Consider the following 25,201-nt stretch of genomic DNA (forward strand, 5'->3'; position numbering starts at 1 on the left):
AGGGGGAGGAGCTGAGAGGAGAGAAGAAGAAAGGGAGTTGGTTCAAACAAATGACAGCGCTAAACCGCATGACATACATAGATATGAAAGGGCTTTGCATGGGTTCATGTGTTTTTCGTATATGTGCTTAGTTGTGTATGCGATGCGTGTAACATGTATGTGGAGGGTGGAGGAGTAAAAGGGTGAGGAGTGTTAACAATTCATCTAGCTCTAGAAGCACACTACCCTCACAGTATTTCCACATTGCAAATCCCAGTTTGATTACAGTGATAATAAGACAAAACTAGGCAGACCTCTGAGCCAGGAAACCAAATAATGTTGTTTTTTTATAATAAATAGAATTCTAATAGGATTCCCCTGAATTAAAGGAGTTCCTCTTTTTCAAAATATATATATATGTATTTTTTTAAACCGTGATCCATGCATCTCCTGTGTGAAAACAATATAAGAGTGAAGATTATTGTATCTTGACACATTGATCCTGGAGGCCTCTCTAGACCCAATGCACTGTACATATCTATAATGTAAGGGTTTCTGGCATAATCAGCCTATAGTAATAGTGTGCAGAAGATGGGGCCTTGATTCATCAATGCTTCTGAAGGTCTCTTAAGGGGTAAAGAAAGACATGAATATGTGGGGATGGTTGGTAGGGTAGGCGGAGACATAACGCATAACAGCATTCAATCAGCATGACCAGGCAACATGTGGACCAATTAAAGTTTTGAAATACCCATCAAGGATGCAGTAATTTGTGTTCCACCAATAAAAACGGAATTGCCTTAATCATTTTCCTTCACATGAGAGCAGTGAAACGTGATGACTCTGAGGTTCTCGGGAATTTCAAAAACATTCCAATAGCACGAAAAGAAACGAACCGAGAGTGAGCGTGGAGTGCCCAGAATTCTATGCTAAGCCCCTGCATCGGAACAGAACAGATGTAGCTTCATTTGGAACATGCATGCCCACTTTCACACGACAACTAACTTTGGAAGAAGAAGAAAAGAAAACTGAATCATTCTTCAATTTTCTACCCACGCATTCTAAACCGCAGCCCTGGCCTGTACTCGTAAGACTTGTTCAAGGAGAGTGAGGGAGGGGGGGGTGATTCTGGCCCACGAACTGAGAGGTTGTTGAGAAGACGAGCTCTCTCTACTCGAGTCTTTTGGCTGTGATGTGATGGGGAAGTCCTGAGACAACAGTGCGGCTCTAAGCTGCTGGCATAGGAAAGATGTGGGCTTGGCAGTCCACAGGAGGCCAGAGTCAGGCTGGATTTCAACTGGTGGATTTCGATGGGCAGCTCCCTGGCCAATGACTGCTCACGAGGGGAAGGGTCAGTGCAATGGAGCTTCTGGCAGCGCGAGGACCGGTGAAAGGAACTTGCTAGTAAAACAAGACACCGACCACACGGGGCTGGATGAGGCACGCGCACACTGTGCAGACTTGCGCTCAAAATCAACCGCTGTGTTCCGGCGCCGCCCTCAACGCACACACGCGAATGTTAGGTCGCATCCTCATTCATAATTCTACTCCTCACAGGATACACAAATTAGGCAGTGAGCAGAGAGGTAAATGAATGATGCATGTTCACCCAACGTGACAAAACTACCCAGCACGCCCGATTACGTCAGTGACTAATGTCCCTGCGAGACAAGCGCTTTGCTTTGCGTGAATCAAAACTATGTAAACGCACACCTTTTACACAGAAGGACTCAAATATTGCATGATGACATAATCAGATCACAGTTCAAAAAGAGGAGGATCCCAAATCAGAGAAAAGAAAAAACAAAGCAAAAGTAAGGAAGAGGATAGGTCTCTATAAAAATGAGAAGTCTTTATAAGAAAGGCTACAAAACTCAATGGGACCTCCGACTTCAGCATACAGCAAAAGGCACCACAATATTATTCTATTTATCTAACTTGTGAAAAAAATGGCACGTAATTCTCAGATTTTCATCTCATACTGCTGTAAATCAAAAAACCTTTACATATAAATATTTCCCCCGTTATAAAAAAGTCTTTGCTGTTAGCTAGTAGACAATTTTTGCTGAAATGAAAATAAATATTTCATTTGTTTACAATATCTGTCTGTTATACAAAATAAAATATTTCTCCTTGGTGCAGGTCTCTAGTCCAGAAGAAGGAAGAGGTGTGTGCAAGGTGGACTGGTGTGTGTAGAGGGGAGGGCAGGGCTGCATGGATGGTGGATGTGGGGGGAGGCAGGGGTAGGGTGGGGGTCAGTCTTAAAGGGGCATGTTGTCCGACTTGAAGCGCTGCGACTGCGAGCTACGACTCTGCCCGCTGCTTCGATTCCCCGGCCGACTCAGCCCGCGGTGAGTCCGTGTGTCGGCCCCCGACGATGAATGGAAACCTGGCACGTTTAAAGGCTGGTCCATGTTCATGTTCTGCATACTGAGGAAAGGTGTGCTCTCCCCTTGAGCTTCATCCTCCTCCTCCTCCTCTTCCTCCTCCTCCTCTGATTGGCTGAAGCTCTGTGACCTGTAGTCCCGTAGGCCCGTTGACCTCTGAGATACGTGTCCATTGAGGCGGTTGCGTCGCGGGCGCCGTCGACTCCGGATGGGCTCCCTCGAGGAGGCGTACTCCTGCGTGGTCTCGTAGGCCTCTTCGTCGGGGAGACGGTAGGGGCTGGATGGGAGACTTCCTGTGCTCTCTGTCAGGTAGGGTCGACGCGGCCGTCGAGGCTGCCTGTACAAACTGCGATCCTGAAACGTAAAAGACCGCTTGCCACACATTTCCTACAACAATAAACATTTTTTGCCTACTAATTGGCTTTTGTTCCATGTTACATCACAGCCGCAGCAAAATTTGTGCTCATAAATATTGTTTAACATTTTTACCATTGCCCAAGCACATTGGGACAGAAAAATAGGGAAAGGGATAGGAATAAAATATGTTGTACTTTTCAGTGCTCCTTTTTAAATATGTATAGCTTAGCTAGATTTTTATCTTATTTTATCTGTCCAGTTATCTTTCTAGGCCTAGGTGTACCCCGCTGTGGGTCATTGGTCATCTAGGTACCTTGTTACATTAGTTTTTATCGTTATTGTAAGATAGAATTAAGAAGTAGAGGAGTCCAAATTATTATCATAATTAAAAGGTATTTTGAGGATATATATTTTTGTCATTTTAGACCTGTGTAACAAATTAGTACCCTTTTGCTTTAATCAGTACTTCAGAAAATTTGGTGACCACTGAGCTCTAATGACAATAATATACTGTACCATAAAATACATGATACAGTTCATCACAGAATTATACATGTCTGACTTTTGACCAGAATTTTATGTTTTTCTTTTCCTTTGGCTCCCCCCGCCATGCATAGTCCAATAAGGATGAGCCTCCCCAAAGTATCCTAAGAATGTGAGGAGAGAAGAATTTACACTGTCTTGACACAAGTCTCGAGTCTAAAAATGGGTACTTGTATGATTTGATGAATTTTAAACTTAATCAAGATATTGTGACAGTATTACAATCCTGGAACTGACTGCTGCCAAAACAGCATTCCCTATGGGAAAATTTTTTATAAATCTGAACAAATTGGACATATACGATTATTCTTTTTATATATATCATTGGAAGGCCTGTGTACATACATCGGGACATCTTAGCAGCGGCTGGTCGTCATCTCTGTGGTAGGCTGCAGCGGCAGGCGGTAGTGAGAGGGCGTGACTTGTGTTGGGTGAGGTGATGTGGAAAGTGGGAACCTGGGGCGGCAGCGGCGGGTAGTGGAACTCCACAGGAGACAAGCGAGCTGGTGTGGTCAGCGCTGACACGTATCTACATGGGGACAAACGTACAGCACATTTTATTTCCTAATTTGCCAGATTCACTCTTTTTAACTTTAACTTCAAGTGTGTACAGAGAGGTGGCACGGTGGAGCGGCTGGTAAAGTGTTGGCCTCGCAGTTCTGAGGACCTGCGTTCAATCCTGGCCCCCCCTGTGTGGAGTGTGCATGTTCTCCCCGTGCCTGTGTGGGTTTTCTCCGGGCACTCCGGTTTCCTCCCACATCCCAAAAACATGCAACATTAATTGGACAATCTAAATTGCCCCTAGTTGTGATTGTGAGTGTGGCTGTTTGTCACAATGTGCCCTGCGATTGGCTGGCAACCAGTTCGGGGTGTACCCCGCCTCCTGCCCGTTGACGGCTGGGATAGGCTCCAGCACTTCCCGTGACCCTCGTGAGGATAACCGGCAAAGAAAATGGATGGATGAATGTGTACAGAGAAACAGTGATGTGCATTTGTCATAGCTGTTTTTTCCCCTCTTTGTCATGTCAATGGTGTAGAGTGGGTTTTTACAAAAGGTGGAAAAGGCACTGATATTTAAGCAAAAGTTCAGATACTTGTATAATCAAAAAATTGGTTTAAAAAAAGTAGCAGTAATTATTACAAGAAGAAAGAAAAAAGGATGAACTGAAATTAACTTAAAGGTGAAGTTTGCAGTTTAGGACAAAAAAAGTAATACATGTTAAAACTGTAGAATACAGTACACCGTTGTTAAAAATCATATTTTTAAAACTCACCCATCTCTGCCCCAATCTTATAACTATTATTATTAATCTTAATTTTGGTGTGCATGCACTTTATTGCACGAGGGGCATTTCTGTGGACAGACACATGAGGATTTGGGGGCAGGAAGTGAATCGAGGCTGCCACCAAATCTTGCTCACACTTTTGTTTGCAGACTTCACATTTAGGTAGAAGCCTAGGAACAATACTGTAACTCCACTCAATGGAAAAAAAAAAACACTTTTATGAGATTAGCGCTTGTCGGCAGGAGCCCAAGAATCTAAAAAAAATAATAATTAAAAAAATATATTTTAAATAAGCCAATGGATAGGTAATATCTTGCTTATCCAAATATTTCATCCATCATCTGAAATCCTCCCTGATTAATGTTTCTCTATGTCAGTGTTGTCGCTTTTTTTTCCATCTTATAAGTCCCCAAGATGATAATTGAAATCTCAACTCCTCTTTCTGTTTACAGTCTATTTTCTTTCCATCCTTTTGTCATTCTTAGAGGATAAAAAAATTAGAAAGCCTATTTTGACAAAGTAACGGGTAGAAAATATGGATGTCTGCTTTAAAATTTAGGGAGTAAAAGTATAAGGTTGGCAGAAAAACAAATACTTGAGTAAAGTAGAGATGCGTAAAAAAAAATCTACTTCAATACAGGGAACAAACTATTTGTACTTTGTTAATTCGCACCATTGTAAACCTTTACATTTCCATTGTTGACACTGATCCATTCTAAATTTGTGCTCTTGATGTAAAAAAAAAAATAAATAAATAAAAAATCATAAAATCAACTTGCTCAGTAGAGAGTACTTCTAATGCGGACTCAAGAAGAAAACTGTATACATTTTCCGCCACTTGATGTCGCCAAAAACTAAATAGAGTTTGTGCAAACCGGTGACTCAATGAGGCAAAAATCTTAAAGAAACAGTACAGAATGAGTTTTGTTCTTTTCCTCCAATGCGCCCCCTATGGTTTTGGAGTCTACATTTCTTTGTAGCCAATATGCTATAGAATTTTTTTGACCCACTGATTGAGGTGAAGTTAATAACAATAATAATAATAATAATAATAATAGCAACGACAATATCAGAAGCTAAAGGAGCCAAATCAATGAAGCTACATGAATAAAATCAATTTTGAATGGATCTCATGTCTTGAATTAAACATTGTATGATCACATTGGTATGGAAAAAAATAATAAAAGCTCATCACATATCTCTCTAAACTAGCATTAACACAAACGCTGCTCTGGTGTCAGAGTATGAGTGTAGCATTAAAATGGGTTCAAATGTGTGATTCAGTTATCATATGTCAAAAGAAAGAAAGAAATGGACTTTGCGACCTGTCACTGTGAGGCGAATCCCTTAGCGAGTCGTAGGAATCACCGTACTGCATTCCCGGACTGGATACATCCGCACAGCCCCAGTGGGCCCTCCTTGCCATACAAGCCGGGCTGCTGCATTTACTGGTTCCAACAGAGCTGGACAGGCCGCCTGACTGGCAATCGGAATTCATGCTGTCTGTTCGCTCCATGCTCCACGTCTGCTCCTCGTGTCTGCAGATGTAAGTGCAGAATTACTTCAAAAGGTTACAGTAGCACTGGCGAGTAATATAAATTGACCCGAGTTTAATCTCGACATTAAATCATTTCTGGGATGCTTTTTAAGTGTCATCTGGCTTGCAGGTTACTCGAATGTTACCACTGTTTTGCACCTTGTTGCAAACCCTTGTTATTTACATTCACGAAGGCGTCACTTGATCGTACATTTTGACAACAAGACACCACCTCTTCCAGAATATTCTTCTCATCTGTTCATGTATTGCTGTTCAGAATCGACCTGTCCATGAATGAGTTGGCATCTAGATGAACTCGTTGGTTTGTTTTGCGGCGCAGAAGCATATGAAAATAAAACGTGTTTTCAAAGAAATGGTGTGTTTAAGGGCTACCTGGATGCATGTGAGGCAGTGGTCGAGTGATGTGAGCGGGTAGACATTCTGCTGCCTGCGTAGTTGCCCGCATCTTCAGCGCCGTGGCTGATGACGCACTCTGTGGTAGGGACACTCTTGGAGATGTACTGTAAATTTTGACACAAATAAAACTGCAGATGCATTACATAAATAAGATGCTTCGGTGTTGATTCAAGGAGACGACATTTAATATTCCAATCCTAATCCCGACTCGGGACATTCACATGGACCCGTTTTTACAGCCGTTCTGGTCGGTTTTGTTGCATTTTAAGAACTTATATATTGCAAGGTTGTCTGACCTCAACATACTGTATCTTCAATAGACCACCCCCCGCAGCCATTAATGAGCATGCAGCGTTAGCAGTATTGTGGCATACAGCGTGTGTAGAATGATTAAATTAGTGTGTTTGACCAAAGAGCGCTGTGCTACTATGGTAAATGCTGAGGGCTTGTGATAGTTTCGCACCAGCAAAGAAGAAAACTTTAGTCGCTCTATATACGATAGCTACAGTGAAGAAAATAAGTATTTGAACACCCTGCTACATTACAAGCTCTCCCACTTAGAAATCATGGAGGGGTCTGAAATTTTCATCGTAGGTGCATGTCCACTGTGAGAGATCATCTGAAAAGAAAAATCCAGAAATCACAATGTATGATTTTTTTTTTTTGTGTGATACAGCTGCAAATAAGTATTTGAACACCTGTCTATCAGATAGAATTCTGACGGTCAAAGACCTGTTAGTCCGCCTTTAAAAGTCCACCTCCACACCAAGTATTATCCTGAATCAAATGCACATGTGCGAGGTCATTAGCTGCATAAAGACACCTGTCCACCCCATACAATCAGTAAGACTCAAATTTGTAACATGGCCAAAACCAAAGAGCTGTCCAAAGACACCGGAGACAAAATTGTACAACTCCACACGGCTGGAAAGGGCTACGGAGAAATTGCCAAGCAGCTTGGTGAAAAAGCGTCCCCTGTTGGAGCAATCATTAGAGAATGGAAGAAGCTAAACATGATTGTCAATCTCAATCGGAGTGGAGCCCCATTGAAAGATATCACCTTGTGGGGTCTCAATGATCCTTAGAAAGGGGAGAAATCAGCCCAGGACTTGGTCAAAAGAGCTGGGACGACCGTTTCCAAGGTGACTGTTGGTAATACACTAAGACGTCATGGTTTGAAATCATGCAAGACACGGAAGGTTCCCCTGCTTAATCCTGCACATGTCAAGGCCCGTCTTAAATTTGCCAATGACCATTTGGATGTGATGATAAAATGTGATTTCTGGATTTTTTCTTTTTAGATTATCCCTCTCACAGTGGATGTGCACCTACAATGAAAATTTCAGACCCCTCCATGATTTCTAAGTGGGAGAACTTGCAATATAGCAGGGTGTTCAAATACTTATTTTCTTCAGTGTATGTCTCCATTATTTCCGATTACAACAGAAAAACGGATGTGGAACTAAATACTGATTCGTATATGTTCTGTTGGAGTAGGTGTTTATGTCTATTAATTCATTCTGACATGAGAACTACCTATATGTGTCTCTGCTGTATGATTCTACTGTTTGGACTCACATTAACCATGGAAATTTCCTCAGGACCAGGCCCGGGATGGTTGGGCCCGTTGGCCAGCATGCGGTTGGGTTGCTCCACACATTGATTCTGGTTCTGATGAAGGTGATGTTGCATCTTCTTCCTGTGCTTCCTGTACGTTACACAATGGGGAAATGACTAGTTTGTCATAAATGGTTCTTGTAGAACACGGATCACCAAGCATTTTCCGACTGAATTTTTGGATACTGTTCATAGAAAAAGCTACCAGTTACATCTGTACTGTTTTTCATTTAATTTCTTTATACTGAATGTATGGCGAAGAAGTGTTTTGTTTTCTTTAATACAAAATTTAAATTGCTGTGTTACCATAGGTTCATGATAGGTTGGGCACATTGGAACTCAAAAACAAATTCAGTTTATGTTGACTGCATAGGTAAAACATGGGAAAAAGTACTAGTAAAAGTAAACCAAGGACCCCATGTACACACGTGATAAAGTCTCAGAGGGGGAACAACATAACCACTGTCCAAATCCCATCAATGGTTAAAAATATAAATATATATATAAATTTGTGACAAACCTCTTGAAGGCAAATATATACATAAATACACAGGGTGTCATACTCTTTATGTTTTTATGTTTAGTTTGAAAGTAAACTCCAACTGGGAGTGGCATTAAAGAGTTTGAAGGCTCTTTTTTTGGAGGATTACCGTAATTCCCGGCCTACAGAGCGCCCTTGGTTACAAGCCTCACCGAGTACATTTGTTAAAGAAATACCATTTGGTACATACATACGCCACAGCTGTGTAAAAGCCGCAAGTGCCCACATTGAAACCCACATTGAAACACGAGATATTAACAAAGAAAGATGGTACACAGAAAGAGTTTAACACTAGTGCTAGCGCTAACAGGGCCGGTTAAAATAAAACTTACCAGTAAATATCACTGAGACACACCATTAACACAGCAGCAACACGCTAGCGCAGCGCTAACGCTAGTCCTGCGCTAACAGGGCCAGTAAAGGTCACTTCCTCGGCACTCACATTCCACCAGTCTCATTCTTACCTTTTCCACTCGAGTCCCCCCTTCTGGCCGTTAGAAAAAATGCACAAATTACGCGCATCACCGCATAAACCGCAAGGTTGAAAGCGTGTGAAAAAGGTCGGGGCTTGTAGGCCGGAAATCACGGTACCTATTATTTTTATTCATTGTTTCTATGAATCTCCAAAACAGGAGCTTGTTGTGAAGTGAGTTGAGTTCACCACCACCATGCTGGAGACATGCTCGCAAACTGAAGCAAATAATCAGCAAAAAAGTGGCTGGTATCTCTGAAAATTCACAAGTCATTTCATTCGAATGTCAAGTCACTACTTTACACTAATTCTTTTATCGTTAATCTTCTATTCACATCAACGAAGTTGAGATTACAATTTTGTGGCAATCAATGGCGCCATTGTATCGCCTCAAAGCGTTTACTCCAGCTAGGCGTCTTTGTGTTTTCAAATGGACATACTTGGTTTTGCAGTAGGCCACCACACAAATGATGCCGACCACCAACAAGGCCACACAGATTCCTGTGATCGTCAGCACCCGCCTTTGGTAGAGCTCCTCGGCCTCTGTGAAATAAAACGCACAGGCGTGCAAATACACACGTTCACGCACACGCAACGCGAGCGTTGGTGCATCACAGACATAAAAGCACAGTACAGGCACACAAATCACACACAAGACACATCCACACAAAAACACACGTACAACATGAGCATGATGAAACATGTTATCACGTATCTGCTGCAATTGTTGACAATTTGCTGTTAATTAAAATACATTGTTGTACTGCACATTTTTTTATACCTGCCTATTAATTGCTTCTGAGTCTTTCTGCTTGTGCCGTGTCAGTTAATTGTTTCATTTTCATCTAAAGGAATAAACTATATAAACTGAGCCTGCTCAGTTTTTTGAATGCAGTATTTTCAAAATTGTGGCATGCCTGCTAGTTGTGGATGAACTTCAGTCAACTATAATGCCTCTCTATTGTTTCGATCACATTTCAGACAACATTTACAAACCATTATGAGAAAGAATAGAAATTGGTAATCATGCTTGCATAAATATGAACCCAAAAAAATAATAATATAACATGTTTACACCACAGTAATAGCATTGAATGTTCTGATGCTCAATGCATCCTGAATAAGAATCATAACTTTTTTTGTTTTTAGCTTTGGGTATCAGTTGGAAATTATTTAGAGTTAGCGCATACTGAAAATGAACTGTATCTTTTTTCCAGAATAAAAAGAAAATGTAAGAGTTTGTAGAAGATCATCTGAAAATCTAGGCGGGTTAAATTGAGGTAGGTACCGTATTTTCTGCGCTAAAAGGATTATAAGGCGCACCTTCAATGAATGGCCTATTTTAAAACTTTTTTCACATATAAGGCACATAGAATAGACGCTACAGTAGACTGGGGTTACGTTATGCATCCAATAGACCAGATTATAAAGCACACTGTCTGCTTTTGAGAAAATTAAAGGCTTTTAGGTGCGCCTTATAGTGCGGAAAATACGGTAACTATAGTATAAGTGTAGCATATAGTACCGCTGTATGAGATGAGTATACTGATCTGTCCTGCCCAAGCTACCTTGAACATCTTTTGCTCAATACCATTAAAATCACTTCAATTATTGCCTTGATTGAGGGAAAACAACCTTTGCAAGTTGGAAGGATAACATTTGGAAAGTGAGGCCAGTCCATCTCAAATAAAAAAGTACAATGACAGAGTGAACTGAAGAAAAATCCCACATGGTCCTTCAGCTGGTCGATAAAATATACTGTATTTGGGCTATAAAAATATTACATGACACAGTGATTCCCAACCAGGGTGACGCAACAAGCTAGTGTGCTGCGAAAGATCATCAGGGGTGTCGCAGGAAGTTATTCAATTTCCCTTCATTTGTGTTAAAAGTATAATTTCATAACTCCAAATCCAGCATATCCTTGTTCATCTATTTATGGCAGCGACGTAGACTGGCATGAAAAACAATGAAATTCTCTTCTATTAAATGGCAGATGTCCCTTAACCTGTCGTCTTCTACTTATTCCCTTTCATACAACAAAATAAGTTGCTGTTCATTTTGAGTAGCTTTGCAATTAAACAGCTGCAGGTTTTGCCCTAAATAAAATCGAATAAATTGAGACGAGGTCATCATTATTTGAGTATTCATGATTTTGTAACTTTTGCTTGTTTGTTTGCTTTCTAGAGTAGAAAGACTGCCTTGGCTCAGTAAAGGCTGGCAAAAAGTTAAATCAAATACAGTATTTAGACGACATTACATTGTACAACAGTAAAATACAGTCAAGTCCTAACCCCCCTCTGTAGATTAATTGTAGCTTGTCCTTGATCACATTTTAAGTTGCCCTACTGTGGTGTAACACTGAAAACGGAGGAATGAGAAGTGCAGCAACACAACGACGGAGGAACAAACCATAGAACAAGAGGAGGAAGGGGAAAAGGTTGATAAGGAGTATCAGGAGGGGAAATGATGAGAGTGGGAGTGGGAGAGGGAGAGGGACAGGGCTGATGGGGAAGCAGGAGAGTCCAGGAGGTTGAAACTGCTCCCCAGAAGCTAAAACATGGGTCTGTGCTTTTTAAACTGGATTTTAAAAGGTTGTCAGTCATGCCCTAGTTTCCGTCCCTGTAGGTTTTCAATTTCATACAGAAACTAAAACACAAAAATTTCAGTCGTAATACCTCATCTAAAAAAAAATGCAAAAGCTATCAAATACATCGTACAACATTATGACTGCTTGTATAATGTGTTACACAAGACAGCGGTAGTATCTGCGTGTCATGTTTTGGTTACCTCAATTAGTGAGGATAAAACATTCGTAACAGCTTTATGTTTCAGTACTATTCTAAACTGTATAGAGCTCATGCACATGACGTCACCATTTTCACGCCGCCATATTGCCGGTCAAAAAGAGCTGCTCCACAGTGTGTGGGGGACATTAAACCGAGGCAGAGTATACACAATGCCCGAGACTTGTTGTGCTGTTAGTTGTTATAACAGACGAGACAGATATTCAAAGAGGTCGTTCTATGGAATACCAGCTGAAAAGACGTAAAAAATGGATTTCAGCAATTAAACATGATGGATGGTGCCCAACTAAATAAATACGACTGTGTAGCAATCACTTCATTTCAGGTAGGAATTATTCTTCTCAATCTCAAATTCCCGAGAAGTATTTATCATTCCAAATTGGCTCATATGAGAATAATTATTAAAAAAAAAAAAGAAAAAAGACAGGGAGTCGTCTCCAACATACACGGAAACATGTGGCCACACGTTAAACTTCGGTAAGCCTCTCCCATTTTTTTGTTTGTTTATGTGTTTAATATGCATTGTTCTCAAATGAGTCCAATGCATATTTAAAAAAAATAAATAAACTGTTGGTCACAGTGATTACATAGGTTAACGTGTGGCTGCAGCACGCTTCCTGTACAGAGGAGACGACTCCCTGTTCTATTTTTTTGTTCCCCAATCGTAGTTAATGAATGCGAATTTGTGTAAAACCAGGGGTCATTCATTTAAATATTGGTATTTGTACTGAAAAAAATTGAGTGGCTCCATGACTATGTGGGATTTATTCTTGATTGAGAACAGATCCAGCAACGAAGTATTTGTATGCATCCAGACTTTTCTACGGTTTCAAACTCTTCCATGTAAATCTCGACAAGTGACTCACCAGATCCATGTGTAGATTCAATTGTCCAAGATAAGCGCAAGTGGGTAAACAGTCCAATTTCTTATCAGCAAAAACATTGATTTCAGCATTAAGTATGGGTCCTCTACGCCAAGTGTCTCTCATTTTTCGACACACCTATTATCACCTCCTAAATGTTTAACGGTATCAGACAAAAGTCTGGGTGTCGTGCTCTAAGACATATTTTTGTGCAGTCTCCAACCAACTTAGCTTTAAAGAATGCTCTGTTAGACCGTCAATATGGCCAGTCACGTGACTTTGGTGACGTAGGTGCAACCACAAATTGTTTCTCTAAAAAAAGTGAACGTTATTACCTTTAAGTGAAGGCAAAATATTTGATACAAATTTTGTTTACTTCATATTGTATTATACAGCGGACATATTATTGGGGCTCCTCAGTGCTTATCAGCTGGGCTATTTTAAGAGAAAAGTAGCCTGGAAATGAAAAAAAAAAGAAAATACCTCTCCAATGTGAATGAAGAAGCAAGTCCAAGTCATCTTTACCAAACTTATTTCACCTTTCACGAAGAAGGTTATGGTTTCTTAAAAAAAAAAAAAAAAAAAAAAAAAGGACCTAAGTGGGAATTGAAGATCCAGTATTATCCTTGGCCCTGCATTGTGGGCGTATCATTGTGTACTGATACAGAAAGCCAAAGGGAAATGGGAAGGCAACCTCGCTTGCACAGCGGAGCCAACAGCATTTGCGATTTAGGACAGGCCCTCTCTTTGTCTTATCTCTGACACTGACTCAATCAAGGGCATGATAATTGGGACAAACAATGTGGTGGTGGCCTTTTCTACCTTTTGGCAACCCTTTGCAAAACTACTCTCCAGTGGCATTTCTTCATATTCCCATATGTTTAATAGTGGTCCTAATCTTCTGCATGATTCAGTCCCTCTCTGGGCACCTTTTCATTCCCTTAAATTGCCTCTGCCCTTTCCAGCTTTAAGGTATTTGTCTCGATTATCATTTTTCTGCTTTCTTAACCATGTTAGTCTATAAGAAGAGTGCATGCAGAGAAGGGGGAAGAGGGATTGCATGTCTGAAAATCAGGTTTATGGGCGGAAGAAAAGGAGGGACAGGTTTGTTGGTTTTAAAAAGAAGGTGGCATAATAATGTGTGACTGTGACACAATCTTGGCAAATGCTTAAAGCACAGCAAAATAAATGATAATGTTCCATACCCTTTAATTCAATTCTGAGAAGCGCTGCCAGCACAGAAAGTTGTAGTGGTAAAAAAAGAAAAGAGACAGACAAGGGTCAGCTGTAAAGTCCACTTTGGAGAGGATCTGCTGTATATTATGTTCCTTCCCTGCATATGCTGAACCAGGAGGTTGATTAGTGCTGTGAAATCTGACAGTCGGGGTTGACTATCATATGTCCTGTCCAGTAACGGACAGACAAGTCACACAGCCTTAGCTCTGGAAACCCCAGAATAGTCAGGAAAAAAAAAAAAACAGAGGCACACAGAACTCAAAAGCAAAATGCAGAAAACGAATCAAATAGAGAACAAAAGAGAAATCAGCAGGCAAGAAAGTACATGCTGCACACATGGGTTACAGAGAGCAAGACAAGAAGCCACATCACTTACTGCCTTATTGACTAGAGCCTAATAAGAGAACATTGGACAGAAACATAAAAGGACACTCATGAAAAAACTTACAAAGAAAAAAAAGCAGCAAGATGATGTACGGACAATGAAGTTGATCATGTATCTCATTTAACTCATGACAACTGGATTTATACTTTTTGAAATCATATCCACTACCCCTGCACGAAGGTGTTAGAACCTTGCACATTAGTTTCAATTGCTTTGCATGCATGAGTACTTTGAAAAAAAAAAAAAAAAAAAGAAAGGAGATGCCATTTTTCACCCAAACTGCATCTACATTTTAACAGGGCTTTGCACCCGGAACACGATATAAGCAGACAGCAGGACGGCAATATGAACTTTAAACAGCACAAAGTGTTCTTTCAAACAGACTGAAAGAACACAATGCAAGAAAAGAAAGGAAAACTACAAAGAAACAAAATTCAAGCATGGACAAAACAATTCTTGAGGATGAAATCAAATATACAGTATTCAGAAAACAGAATGGACACCGTGGAGTCCCGACAAAGTGGTCACAGATTACCAGTGAGGACTATCATTTGAAATCAAACCACAGACTTTAGAGCACTGACAAAAGCATCCAGGGTGGACCTTTGGAAAGCAAATTAAATCAATTTTATTTTTGTCTTATTTTGAGAATGATTTTGAACTCATTTTTTTCCATCATAACAATAATATAGCTGCTGTCTACTGAAAAGTATTAACTGTATGTTTCTGTACATATTGGCTATATTGTATTTGTAGAATTTGATGATTTCTAATATTGTGGTACTTTACCTGGGTTGAGTCAGTCTCAGGGGTTTAGTCCGCGGGCACCATTGGGGGAGTGGGCAGTCGGGTGCCCAAGGCGCAGCAAGACCTATACTTTTGCTGGCCACTCCACACCCTACTCAGCAATAGCTCATATATGTATTATCTGAGCTGCCTATCCTCACAAAGGTCGCGGGAGTGCTGAAGCTTATCCCAGTTATCTTCCGGCAGGAGGTGGGGTACACCCTGAGCCAGCCAATCGCAGGGCACATTGAAACAACCATTTGGGTCACATTCACACCTGCAGGAGGCAATTTAGAGTCTTCAATTAATGTTTCTTTTTTTTTTTTTTATAGTAAATGGGATTGCCCAGACAAAAAACGTGCAGGCATGGTAAGAACATGCAAACTCCACACAGGAGGGGCAGGGATTTGAACTAACATCCTAAAGATGTATGTTGAGTTCATGGGAATCTCTGAATTGCCCATAGGTGTGAATGTGAGTGCGAATGGTTGTTTGTTTCTATGTGCCCTGTGATTTGCTCGCAACCAGTTCAGGGTGTACCCCGTCTCGTGCTCGAAGTTAGCTGGCATAAGCTCCAGCACTCGCCCACTTCTCGTGAGGATGAGGGGCTCAGAAAATGGATAGCTGGATATACATATACGGCATATAAACAATAACAAATTGTTCTAAAAGTAGATCAGTGACTTATTTTGATTCATTTACATTAAGTGGTCTCGTGTCAGTCTACATAAGTTGTACTGGGGATGACTTAAACATACACACAGCAGTGTCTACTATATTTACCTGGGAAAAAAATTCAATCTCCAAGTATTAGACTCCACTTGAGACAGAGCCAAGCTTGGTTATCCTGATTATGTAAAGATACTATCCAATTCTCAGCTCCACGATTCATCGTCACATCTTTCTATGAATATTGTTTTAATGTGACCCAGCAACATTATATTACAATGTAGCTTCATGCAAATATGACAGTGTGTAACAAATGACCCATTGATGCAAATGATGAAAACAAAAGACAGTACGTAAAAGGCTTTATCTTCATTCAACCCCTATTCAAAATATGTGGATCATTATCGCAGAGACGCAAACCCTCATTAGTAACAATGGATGATATTTCTACGTCTGATTGCCTTACTTGGCTTGTTAAAGCTCTCCGCTTTAGCTTAACTCACTTACCATAGTGTGAGATTCTGCACCGACTGAGACTGTTAAGTATTCAAAACGATGTCAGAAAGAAAGTATTGTTTTGTTCACCACAAAAAGACAAATTGAGGAATAATACTGTAACTTCTGAAATAGTGGCCTCCACTTTAAAAGACTCTTGTGGCACATTCACACTGGACGTACATTGAAGTTTTCGCATGATGTGATTACCGTAATTTCCGGTCTAAAAAGCGCGACTTTTTTCCCACGCTTTCAACCCTGCAGCTTATGCGGTGATGCGGCTGATTTGTGCATTTTTTTCTATCGGCCGCAAGGGGCACTCGAGCGGAAAAGGTAAAAGTGAGACCGGTGGAATAAGTGTCGAGGAAGTGACTTTTGCCGTATGTTTTTAACTGCCCTGTTAGCGTGGCGCTAGCGCCCCATCCCCCTTTTGTTCCCGCTTATTGTCTGCGTGTCACTCTCACACTCAATGGTGTGTGCAGATATCTTGCTTTTTGTGTACGCGTGCGTCGCTAGCGGTTAGCATTGCACTAGCAGTTAGCGGCGCGCTAGCGGCTGCTCTGTGTTACTGCCGCGTCTCAGTGATTTAGCTATGTTTTTTTTAACGGGCCCTGTTAGTTCTGTGCCACCATGTTGCTACTGTGTAGCTGCTGCGGCAATTTTTTTTTTTTTATACCAGCCCTGTTCGTGCTACAGTGTTGTTGCTATGTTAAGCTAAACTAAGGTATTAAAACTTTGAAAACGCTTTCTGTTCACCGTCTTTCTTTGTAAATATCTCATGTTTCAATCTGGGCACTTGCGGCTTGTACACTGGAGCGGCTTAAGTATGTACCAAATCGTATTTCCTTTACAAATGTACTGGGTGAGGCTTATAAACAGGTGCGCTCTATAGGCTGGAAATTACGGTACATATAATCGTGTCAACATGTATGTCGTACTAGAGGGGCTCCAATTACCAGAGACAAATTCCGCGTGAGTTTCCGACAGAGAAATTCCTTGTGAGTTTCCGACATACTTGCCGAATAAAGTTGATTCTGATAAGAGCAATGCAAACAAGTTAGAATTTGTTTCAGGTGAAGCAAAAGATGCATTCGCGTGTCTGTTTTGTCTGGGTATTGGGGTATCCTCCCACATTCTAAAAACACCCGGTACAGTCTCCAATTTTTGTAAATAAATATTTTTTAAACTGTTTTTGAAATGTTTTAAGGTTAATTCAGACTTAGCTTGCTGGTGCATGGGAGGGGTTAATTTAAGTTAAGGCAGATGAGTCATTTTGAGCAACTGGGTAAAATGCTATTTAATACTGTAAAAATAAAAAATGCATTCCCACGAATGAAGAATGCCCAAAGTAAATACCCACATTTTAATAGACTTTAAATTTCCTCTCCTGTTAAGAAAATTAAAAAAAAAACAGCTGCTTTATGAGAAAATAGAACACAGTATTGTGCTTCAGGGTTGCAGTTTTGCCTTGTCTGAGTATATCGGACCAATGAGTTCATTCTCTTAAAATACAGATTACCATTAAAAACAATATTATAAAAATAATAATAATAACAATATATTTTATGTTAATCCAAAGTATAACAAATGACAGTGTTGACCAGCGGTGTAATGGAGAAATGAGTGAGCACACAGCATGCAGACATACTTATACTGTCTCTACATTATGTACAATTCCTCTAATGTAGCATGCTGCATCTAAGTGGAAGGAGACAGACGAGAGATAATGGACATACTGTAGAAACCGGCCATGACGGAGTTTTCACAGCGTTCCCCCGTATAGTCATTGGGACACCTGATGGAGGGAAAACAAGACACACAGAGGAAAGAGAAGGTTGGAGGTTAAAGATTACAGGAGTGGGAGAGGGGGTGTAAAAGGAATATTTAGGGGAAGGATACAGAGTCAGAGAAGAGTGGAAGATAAAGAGGGAAGGAAGGAGACACAAGAAAGCACAAAGAACGTTGAATTAGGTACAAAACAATCCGCCAAGTACTGGAACAAAAAGACTGTCTTTGTGCTGTTAGATCACCGCCATCAATAAATGACATCGGTGATACAGTAAGGGCATCATCACAGTAATGAAGGTCATGTGATGATAGTCTGGGAAGTAAGGGGGGGGGGGGGGGGGCGAACACCCAACCTCTACATATAGAGTATGCACACATATAAACAGCTAAAGTAGACATCAAAGACATAAAATCAGCCATCACAATTCGTTTCAGCTTAGATAACATTAGACCTTCGAAATGAATCCTATTGCATGTACTTCTTTCACTAAATTGCCACACATTTGGCAGAACTCATCCTGGGTCTGTTTCATACAGGGGGGTCAAACATTTTCCCGTGAGGGATTCAGTTAAGGTTAAGCATGTCAAACAAGACAGAATATTATGGAATTGCTTTTACTTATTGTACTTGTAGCTTGCATCGGGATAGTTTTGCACTGCGGTAATTGAGTTATATTGTATTTACTCAATCATAACTGAGCATTGAATCGACATTACTTTAGATAGTGGTCATATTCATTTTAGTCATTAGGTTATGCAAATGTACCTAATGTGGAGCCTGGTTAAATAGTCTGAAAGGCAGAGGATAATGAGGTTCCAGCACTAAGGCATACAGATACATCAGTCTGTAAGGTCATGCAACTGAACAGGACAGGTTAATTAAAAAAAAAAATGCCCACACTACACAAAGTTTCTTAACCACTGTTAACCAACTAAGCTGCGCACCTGCGCAATCGTGCACTTGTAGCACACACTCTGCACACATGAAACGCAGTGAACCACCGCCTGCCTTTTTTTTTTTTTTTTAAATAAACACAGCAGCGCATTGTCTGTAACAAGCAGCTCCTCGGCCACACTATGCCACACACTCTACTTCCTTGTATTCCTGACACCAGCCGACTCCCACTCTTAAAGGGGTACACTCATAATTACAAACACCGCCCACCACCGGTGCTTTAGTTAGAAACAGTCTGGGCAACATAGCACAAAGACGAGTTAGGCATGCTTCTTATGTTTATTCTAGATAATAATGGCAAAAGTTAAAAAATAAATGTTGTTGTTTTAATGAATGTTGGAGTATGTGAATAATAATAATAATAATAATAATGAGGGTGGTACGGTGCGTCAGCTCATAACGCGTCGGCCTCACACTTCTGAGGACCTGGGTTCGATACCAACCGCGCCTGTGTGGAATTTGCATGTTGTCCCCGTGCCTGTGTGGGTTTCCTCTGGGCACTTCGGTTTCCTCCCACATCCCAAAAACATGTAACATTAATTGGACACACTAAATTGGCCCTAGGTGTGATTGTGAGTGCGACTCTCCATGTGCCCTGCGATTGACCAATTCAGGGTGTACCCTGCCTCCTACCCGTTGACAGCTGGGATAGGATCCAGCACTCCCCATGAGCCTCATGAGGATGAGCGGCAATGAAAATGGATGGATGGCTGGATGGATGGATGGATGATGATAATAATAATAATAATAATAATAATGAAGAAAAAGTGGTGAAACTGGATGAGATTTTCTCTTTTTGAGTAAAAAAGGTATGGTCTGACCCCAAAGTAGAAAGTCCAGGATGAGATGGTGTATAATGTTAAAATTCCACCTTGGCACAGCCTGATAGAGGATGAAAGCACAGACAATACAGTGCACAAAAGGCTAATTCTGTATTTTAAAAATAGGAGACCTCATAACATTAACCTTAAAACTGTTTGGTAGCATCATTCATCTTTCAACATGTATTGCTAAAGATATTCTGCAAGCAATAATTCAGTTTTACACCAAGAAAACCAGACGGAGATATCATTGTGGGTTAAAAATAAATAAGCGAAGCAAAGTTGGAGGCGACCTTTCAAATTTACAGTTCATAGCTGGTTTGGTTAGCAATGTATTTTTTTTCATTTGTTGACATTTTCACTGCAAGTTTGCAAAAACACAAATAAGATTGTTCTTAACATTTTCTGATGGTCATGTCAATGCTGTAATCTGCATCTTTTAAAGAGGCATGTAACTTCAATGGATAACACCGATCTGACCACAGTGCATACACCTGATGTTGCTCACAGTGGTCAAAGGGAGTGCTCACGGCCTTAGCGTGTTTGCTCAGACACCTCAAAAATTAGAGGGAATGTTGGTCTTAACGACCTATATTAATGTATGGCTAGATACAGCGTGTATACTGTATCCAACGCTTCTGCAGTGTTTTCAAGGTTTGGTTGTCTGGGTTACATTAATAACATTGCTGACTCATAACTGCGAAAAGATTGTGGTCTTCCATTCTAAAGCGCCATGTTTTTCGACAAACATGACTAGTGAGTCAAATAGCAGGGGTGTTGGGCAAAATTAATATCATATTCAAATTCATTTGACACCTGAAGTAAAAAGCTATCTATTAAAGCATGTATGTTGTGATTTATTGAAAAGTGTATTTTTGGAACTATTGTTGGTATGTGTATGCTAGTGGTTGATCCCTTTGTTACCTCTGTTGCTCTGACTCTACTTACTGTAGGGCACAGAGGAAATACAGAGGAAGAATAATATGAAATATGCCACAAAGTGCGAGTGTGTAAATTTTCATGGTGAGCCTAAAATGTATAATACTATATAACATTTACATGTAAACTTGGCTTGACCTTCTCTAAACCTTTGATTGTACATCTTGCTGTTTGCTGAAAATTTCCACTGGCGTCCACTTCTGTGTCAGTCTCGGTATCTCCGTTTAAACCTGTTGATAAAAATGTGAGACTCTAAACTCATTGACCGATTTTCATTCTGAGAACAATGCCGAACGGTGATCAATTGTTGGGTGTCAGCTTGCTCTCATGATGCCAAATATTGAACAGCATGATGAAGAGGACTGTTTAAATACGAATTCCAATCGCATCACTCATTGGTCAATTTATGGCTCAAACACCTGAATCAAGTAGTGTGTAATGTGTATGCGCTCTCATTTTCCAATGAGGAAGCACAAAACCTAACAATAAGATTGACGCATTGAATGAATTAGCAAAATTAGCAACTGCATAGCCAACAAAGAAAAGTGGGAGGTATTGTTTTATTTCGGGTGGGTTGTGATTCGTCTGCAGTTAACCAGAATGAATGATTTAGAGTCTGGCATCAGTTTTAAAAGTAACAATCCAGATTTTTTTTTTTTTTTTTTTAAATCTGAATAACTGGACAGTTTATATTTTATCTTGATTGTGATTTTAGATGGATTCTGACACCTGCTTTTCTACAGCCTTTATTCACAAAATCATTCTAAAATGTTTAAATAAAATAACACTGTGCCCTGCGATTGGCTGGCAACCACTTCATGGTGTACCCCACCACCTGCCCGTTGACAGCTGCGATAGGCTCCAGCACTCCCCGTGACCCTCGTGAGGAGAAGCGGCAAAGAAAACAGATGGATGGATGAAAATAACATTGTAGTCATATGATACTGCATTATGGCATAGAAATGCAGTAATTACCTTGAGTGACTGCTTGAGAAACTATGCATCTTGAATTCTATTAATACATATTGGCCAAAATATTAGGGTGATATTGACAGATGTGTTTTATTATTATTATTTCAATCTGATGACAATTTTAAATTAATAATATCGAGTACAATTGGATTAAAAAAAGGTGCGTTGCTGTACCTTTCCCTAATCTAATTTCAACCGTGCTCGCGAATGTGATCAGCATACACAATGTGTAATTTCAAATGTTGGGATCACCCTCCCCTCATGCGTATGCTGTCAGCAAAATTGGCTGGGTATCCTTTTCTCCTCTTTCTCAAAGATAAATGGCATTTTTAGTCAATTACAACAAAACAAAACAAAACAAAAAAAAAGAAAACCTTGAAAATGCCTAACGCAGCAATTTCTCAATGATTTATAAACAAAGCAGAGTGAGGTGGGAGGCACGAAGTCTTACATGATTATTTTTTTCTCCTTGTCCTCTTTTTTAATTCCTCATTTGCTATGTCACAAGTGCTTCGGCCACCTCATTACACAACGTCAGGGACAAAGCTCCAAAACCCCTGACATATTTGTTGTGGCAGATCCACCTGAAAACTAATGTAAGTACACAGAATTAACCTGGAAAAATCAACACCCTACTAAACGCACAAAGTTAGTGCATCTCATTCCCCCATTTACAAACAGACGGGCAACAAAAACAGCATGAGTCATATTTCAATCTGATGATAGCTTACTGTAGAGTATTGTTTCCTCCTGTGTTGAGTATAGTTTAATATTTATCACCACAGTGACAATGTTGAACACTCGTGAAAAGTTTAGCTAATAACCTACTGTATCGATCTATCCATCCGTATTCTGAGGTGCTTATCCTCACGAGGGTCATGAGAGTGCTGGAGCCAATCCCAGCTGTCATCGGGCAGGAGGCGGGGTACACGCTGAACAGGTTGCCAGCCATTCAGAGGGCACATGGAGACGGGCAACAGTCGCACTCACAATCACACCTAGGGGCAATTTAGAGTCCGTACTGTATCTATTCTTCTAAATTACATGTGTATAAATACATTTTATTTCCGACTATATGTTGTTCATGTACTTTTTGGTCTTATGATGAGTAAAAATTCTAATATCACTTTTAAGATATGCTGTCACCAAGCAAGATGACTTCACTCACACCAAGTACTGACTAGTTTTGCTTGAAATTTAGCGGTCACTTGACATAACTGGACCCCCCCTGCCCCTTAATTCCTACTTACACATATATGACTTAAAGCCACCACTGATACATACGGAAGGTCTTTCCAATATTTCATCAATACGCTGGGAATTAATACCAAAATATTACAAACAAGTCTCACTGTGATGCATTGCAGTTCTTCACTGCTGAAAACTACAGCGCAATAATTATGCATCATGAAATAAAAATCTCTCTGAAAGCAAAACAGAGCTTTTGCCATCTCCGTCAAACTCATCGCATTTAAGTCAACTCAACTCGCCCACAACAGCTGAACATCTTCATTCATGACCACACACACACACACAAACACACACACACACACACACCTTTGCTTTGGATTAACTCTCCTTTATGCATGTGTTTATTAATTTATTCACTGCTTACACATATGTAATAGTCTGAGTATAAAGAAAAGCACTATCCAAATGTGACATGATGATGATTAATGATGATGATTAAAACTGTCATTCAAATTCCACATCATCTTTGGAAATGCTCTTATTGGAATGTGCAAGGTGGAACAGTGGATCAGTTAGAAAGGATTGGCCTCAAGATTCTGAGGTTCCGGGTTCAATCCCGGCCCCGGCAGTGAGGAGTTTGCATGTTCGCCCCGTGCCTGTGTGGGTTTTCACTAGGCACTCCAGTTTCCTCCCACATCCCAAAAACATGCAACATTAAATGGACACTCTAAATTGCCCCTAGGTGTGATTGTGAGTGTGGCTGTTTGTCTGCATGTGCCCTGCGATTGGCTGGCAGTCAATTCAGGGTGTACCCCGCCTCCTGCCCGTTGACAGTTGGGATACGCACCAGTACTCCCCGCGACCCTTGTTAGGATGAGCAGCTAAGAAAATGGATGGATGGATGGATGGAGCAAGAGTAATGTGTCTGGTTGTATGACAAGTGGATGAAATGAAATGACAAATGATCACATTTGGACAGCATGTATCAAAGTTTCCTTGTGGGACTTTGGACACAAAAAATGAACAAATTGGCAGCCAGAGCCCGAACATAAAATTACCTGTGCTAAAATATCAAACCTATCATAATTAGCATCAGATCTAGCTACTTTGAACATTTGCATAGTATAAAGTTACTGTATTGGACCACCACAAAATATAAAAGGTGTATGTCACGTCTGCCTAAATTAACAATTATGAATTACCCAGAGTAATGTTTTAGGAATGGTTAACAGACCAGTATGCGCTTGAACTGAAATAATACATTCTATACAAATATTAATTGCATCCATCAATTTTCAAATGCTTTTACTCCTCAATCCCCCAAAATGGATAAAATATTAACAGCGTTATCAGCATTGATGATGTCAGGGAAGTATTATTAAAATTTACTTGTGTTCTAGAACATTATCGATTGACCACTGATTTAAGTACTGAGCCAAAGCTGGACACTGCTACAAGAAGGTGAAATCTGTTAGAAACGGTTCATTTTTGTTGAAAGAGGTTAAAAAAAAAAAAAAAGTCAAGAGATAAGATTAAAGAACTTCATGTTTTTCGATGGGACTTACAACTGGTGGGCAAAACAAATGTGCCAATGTAAATTGAATCATCCATAATATGTCATGGGAAAAGAAGCTCAAGAATGCATACCTCTGCCTTTTAGTCACCATTATAATGTTCTAAATGTACACATGCATGGTAACAGTACTTTAAAAATGGCTCTAGCTTTGGTTTTCTACTGTATTCACAGTAATCTAATCAGTGAAATAGGCCTGCTGCAGGGGTTCGCTGGGGCGGTGAAACCAGCGGACAGAGGACAAAGAAATGAATGACACATAGAAAGTGTGAGGCCAGACACAAATAGAGAGCAGGACAGCAAAAGGACAGGCCGGAGGAGTGACTGCATTGTAAGTCAACTTACTTGCAAGAAAGCTGGTTAATACCATGTTTGAAGTAACAGTCTCCACCGTTGATGCAGTAGGCCTTTTCCGTATCATTGCAGTGCCTCACGTGACTCACACCCAGGGACAAAGTGGTGGTGGTTACTGGGGGGGGGGAAATACGAGAACTACTGTAGGGTTTTGTCAATGAAATGCTGTCTCTTGCTTGAAAAGAAAGTTACTTTATATGATATCCCAAGACAAGTCAAACTACTTCCACA

The 25,201-nt window shown here is 40.4% G+C and overlaps 1 protein-coding gene across 1 annotated transcript in view; it reads right to left on the minus strand.

The window, feature by feature from the left end:
* Positions 1–102: 102 nt before the first annotated feature.
* nrg2b (neuregulin 2b) overlaps positions 103–25,201 on the minus strand; it is a 48,180-nt gene continuing 23,081 nt past the window's right edge. The window contains exons 4-11 of the mRNA XM_061834281.1: positions 24,962–25,085; positions 18,114–18,172; positions 9,577–9,679; positions 8,085–8,214; positions 6,483–6,610; positions 5,878–6,090; positions 3,612–3,795; positions 103–2,720 (exon numbers count right to left, since the gene is read on the minus strand). Of these exons, the coding sequence (XP_061690265.1) occupies positions 2,241–2,720; positions 3,612–3,795; positions 5,878–6,090; positions 6,483–6,610; positions 8,085–8,214; positions 9,577–9,679; positions 18,114–18,172; positions 24,962–25,085 (1,421 nt within the window). The 3' untranslated portion in view covers positions 103–2,240. The remainder of the gene's footprint in view (positions 2,721–3,611; positions 3,796–5,877; positions 6,091–6,482; positions 6,611–8,084; positions 8,215–9,576; positions 9,680–18,113; positions 18,173–24,961; positions 25,086–25,201) is intronic.

This window comes from Syngnathoides biaculeatus, chromosome 11 (genome assembly GCF_019802595.1).
Source record: "Syngnathoides biaculeatus isolate LvHL_M chromosome 11, ASM1980259v1, whole genome shotgun sequence".
Lineage (NCBI taxonomy): Eukaryota > Metazoa > Chordata > Actinopteri > Syngnathiformes > Syngnathidae > Syngnathoides > Syngnathoides biaculeatus.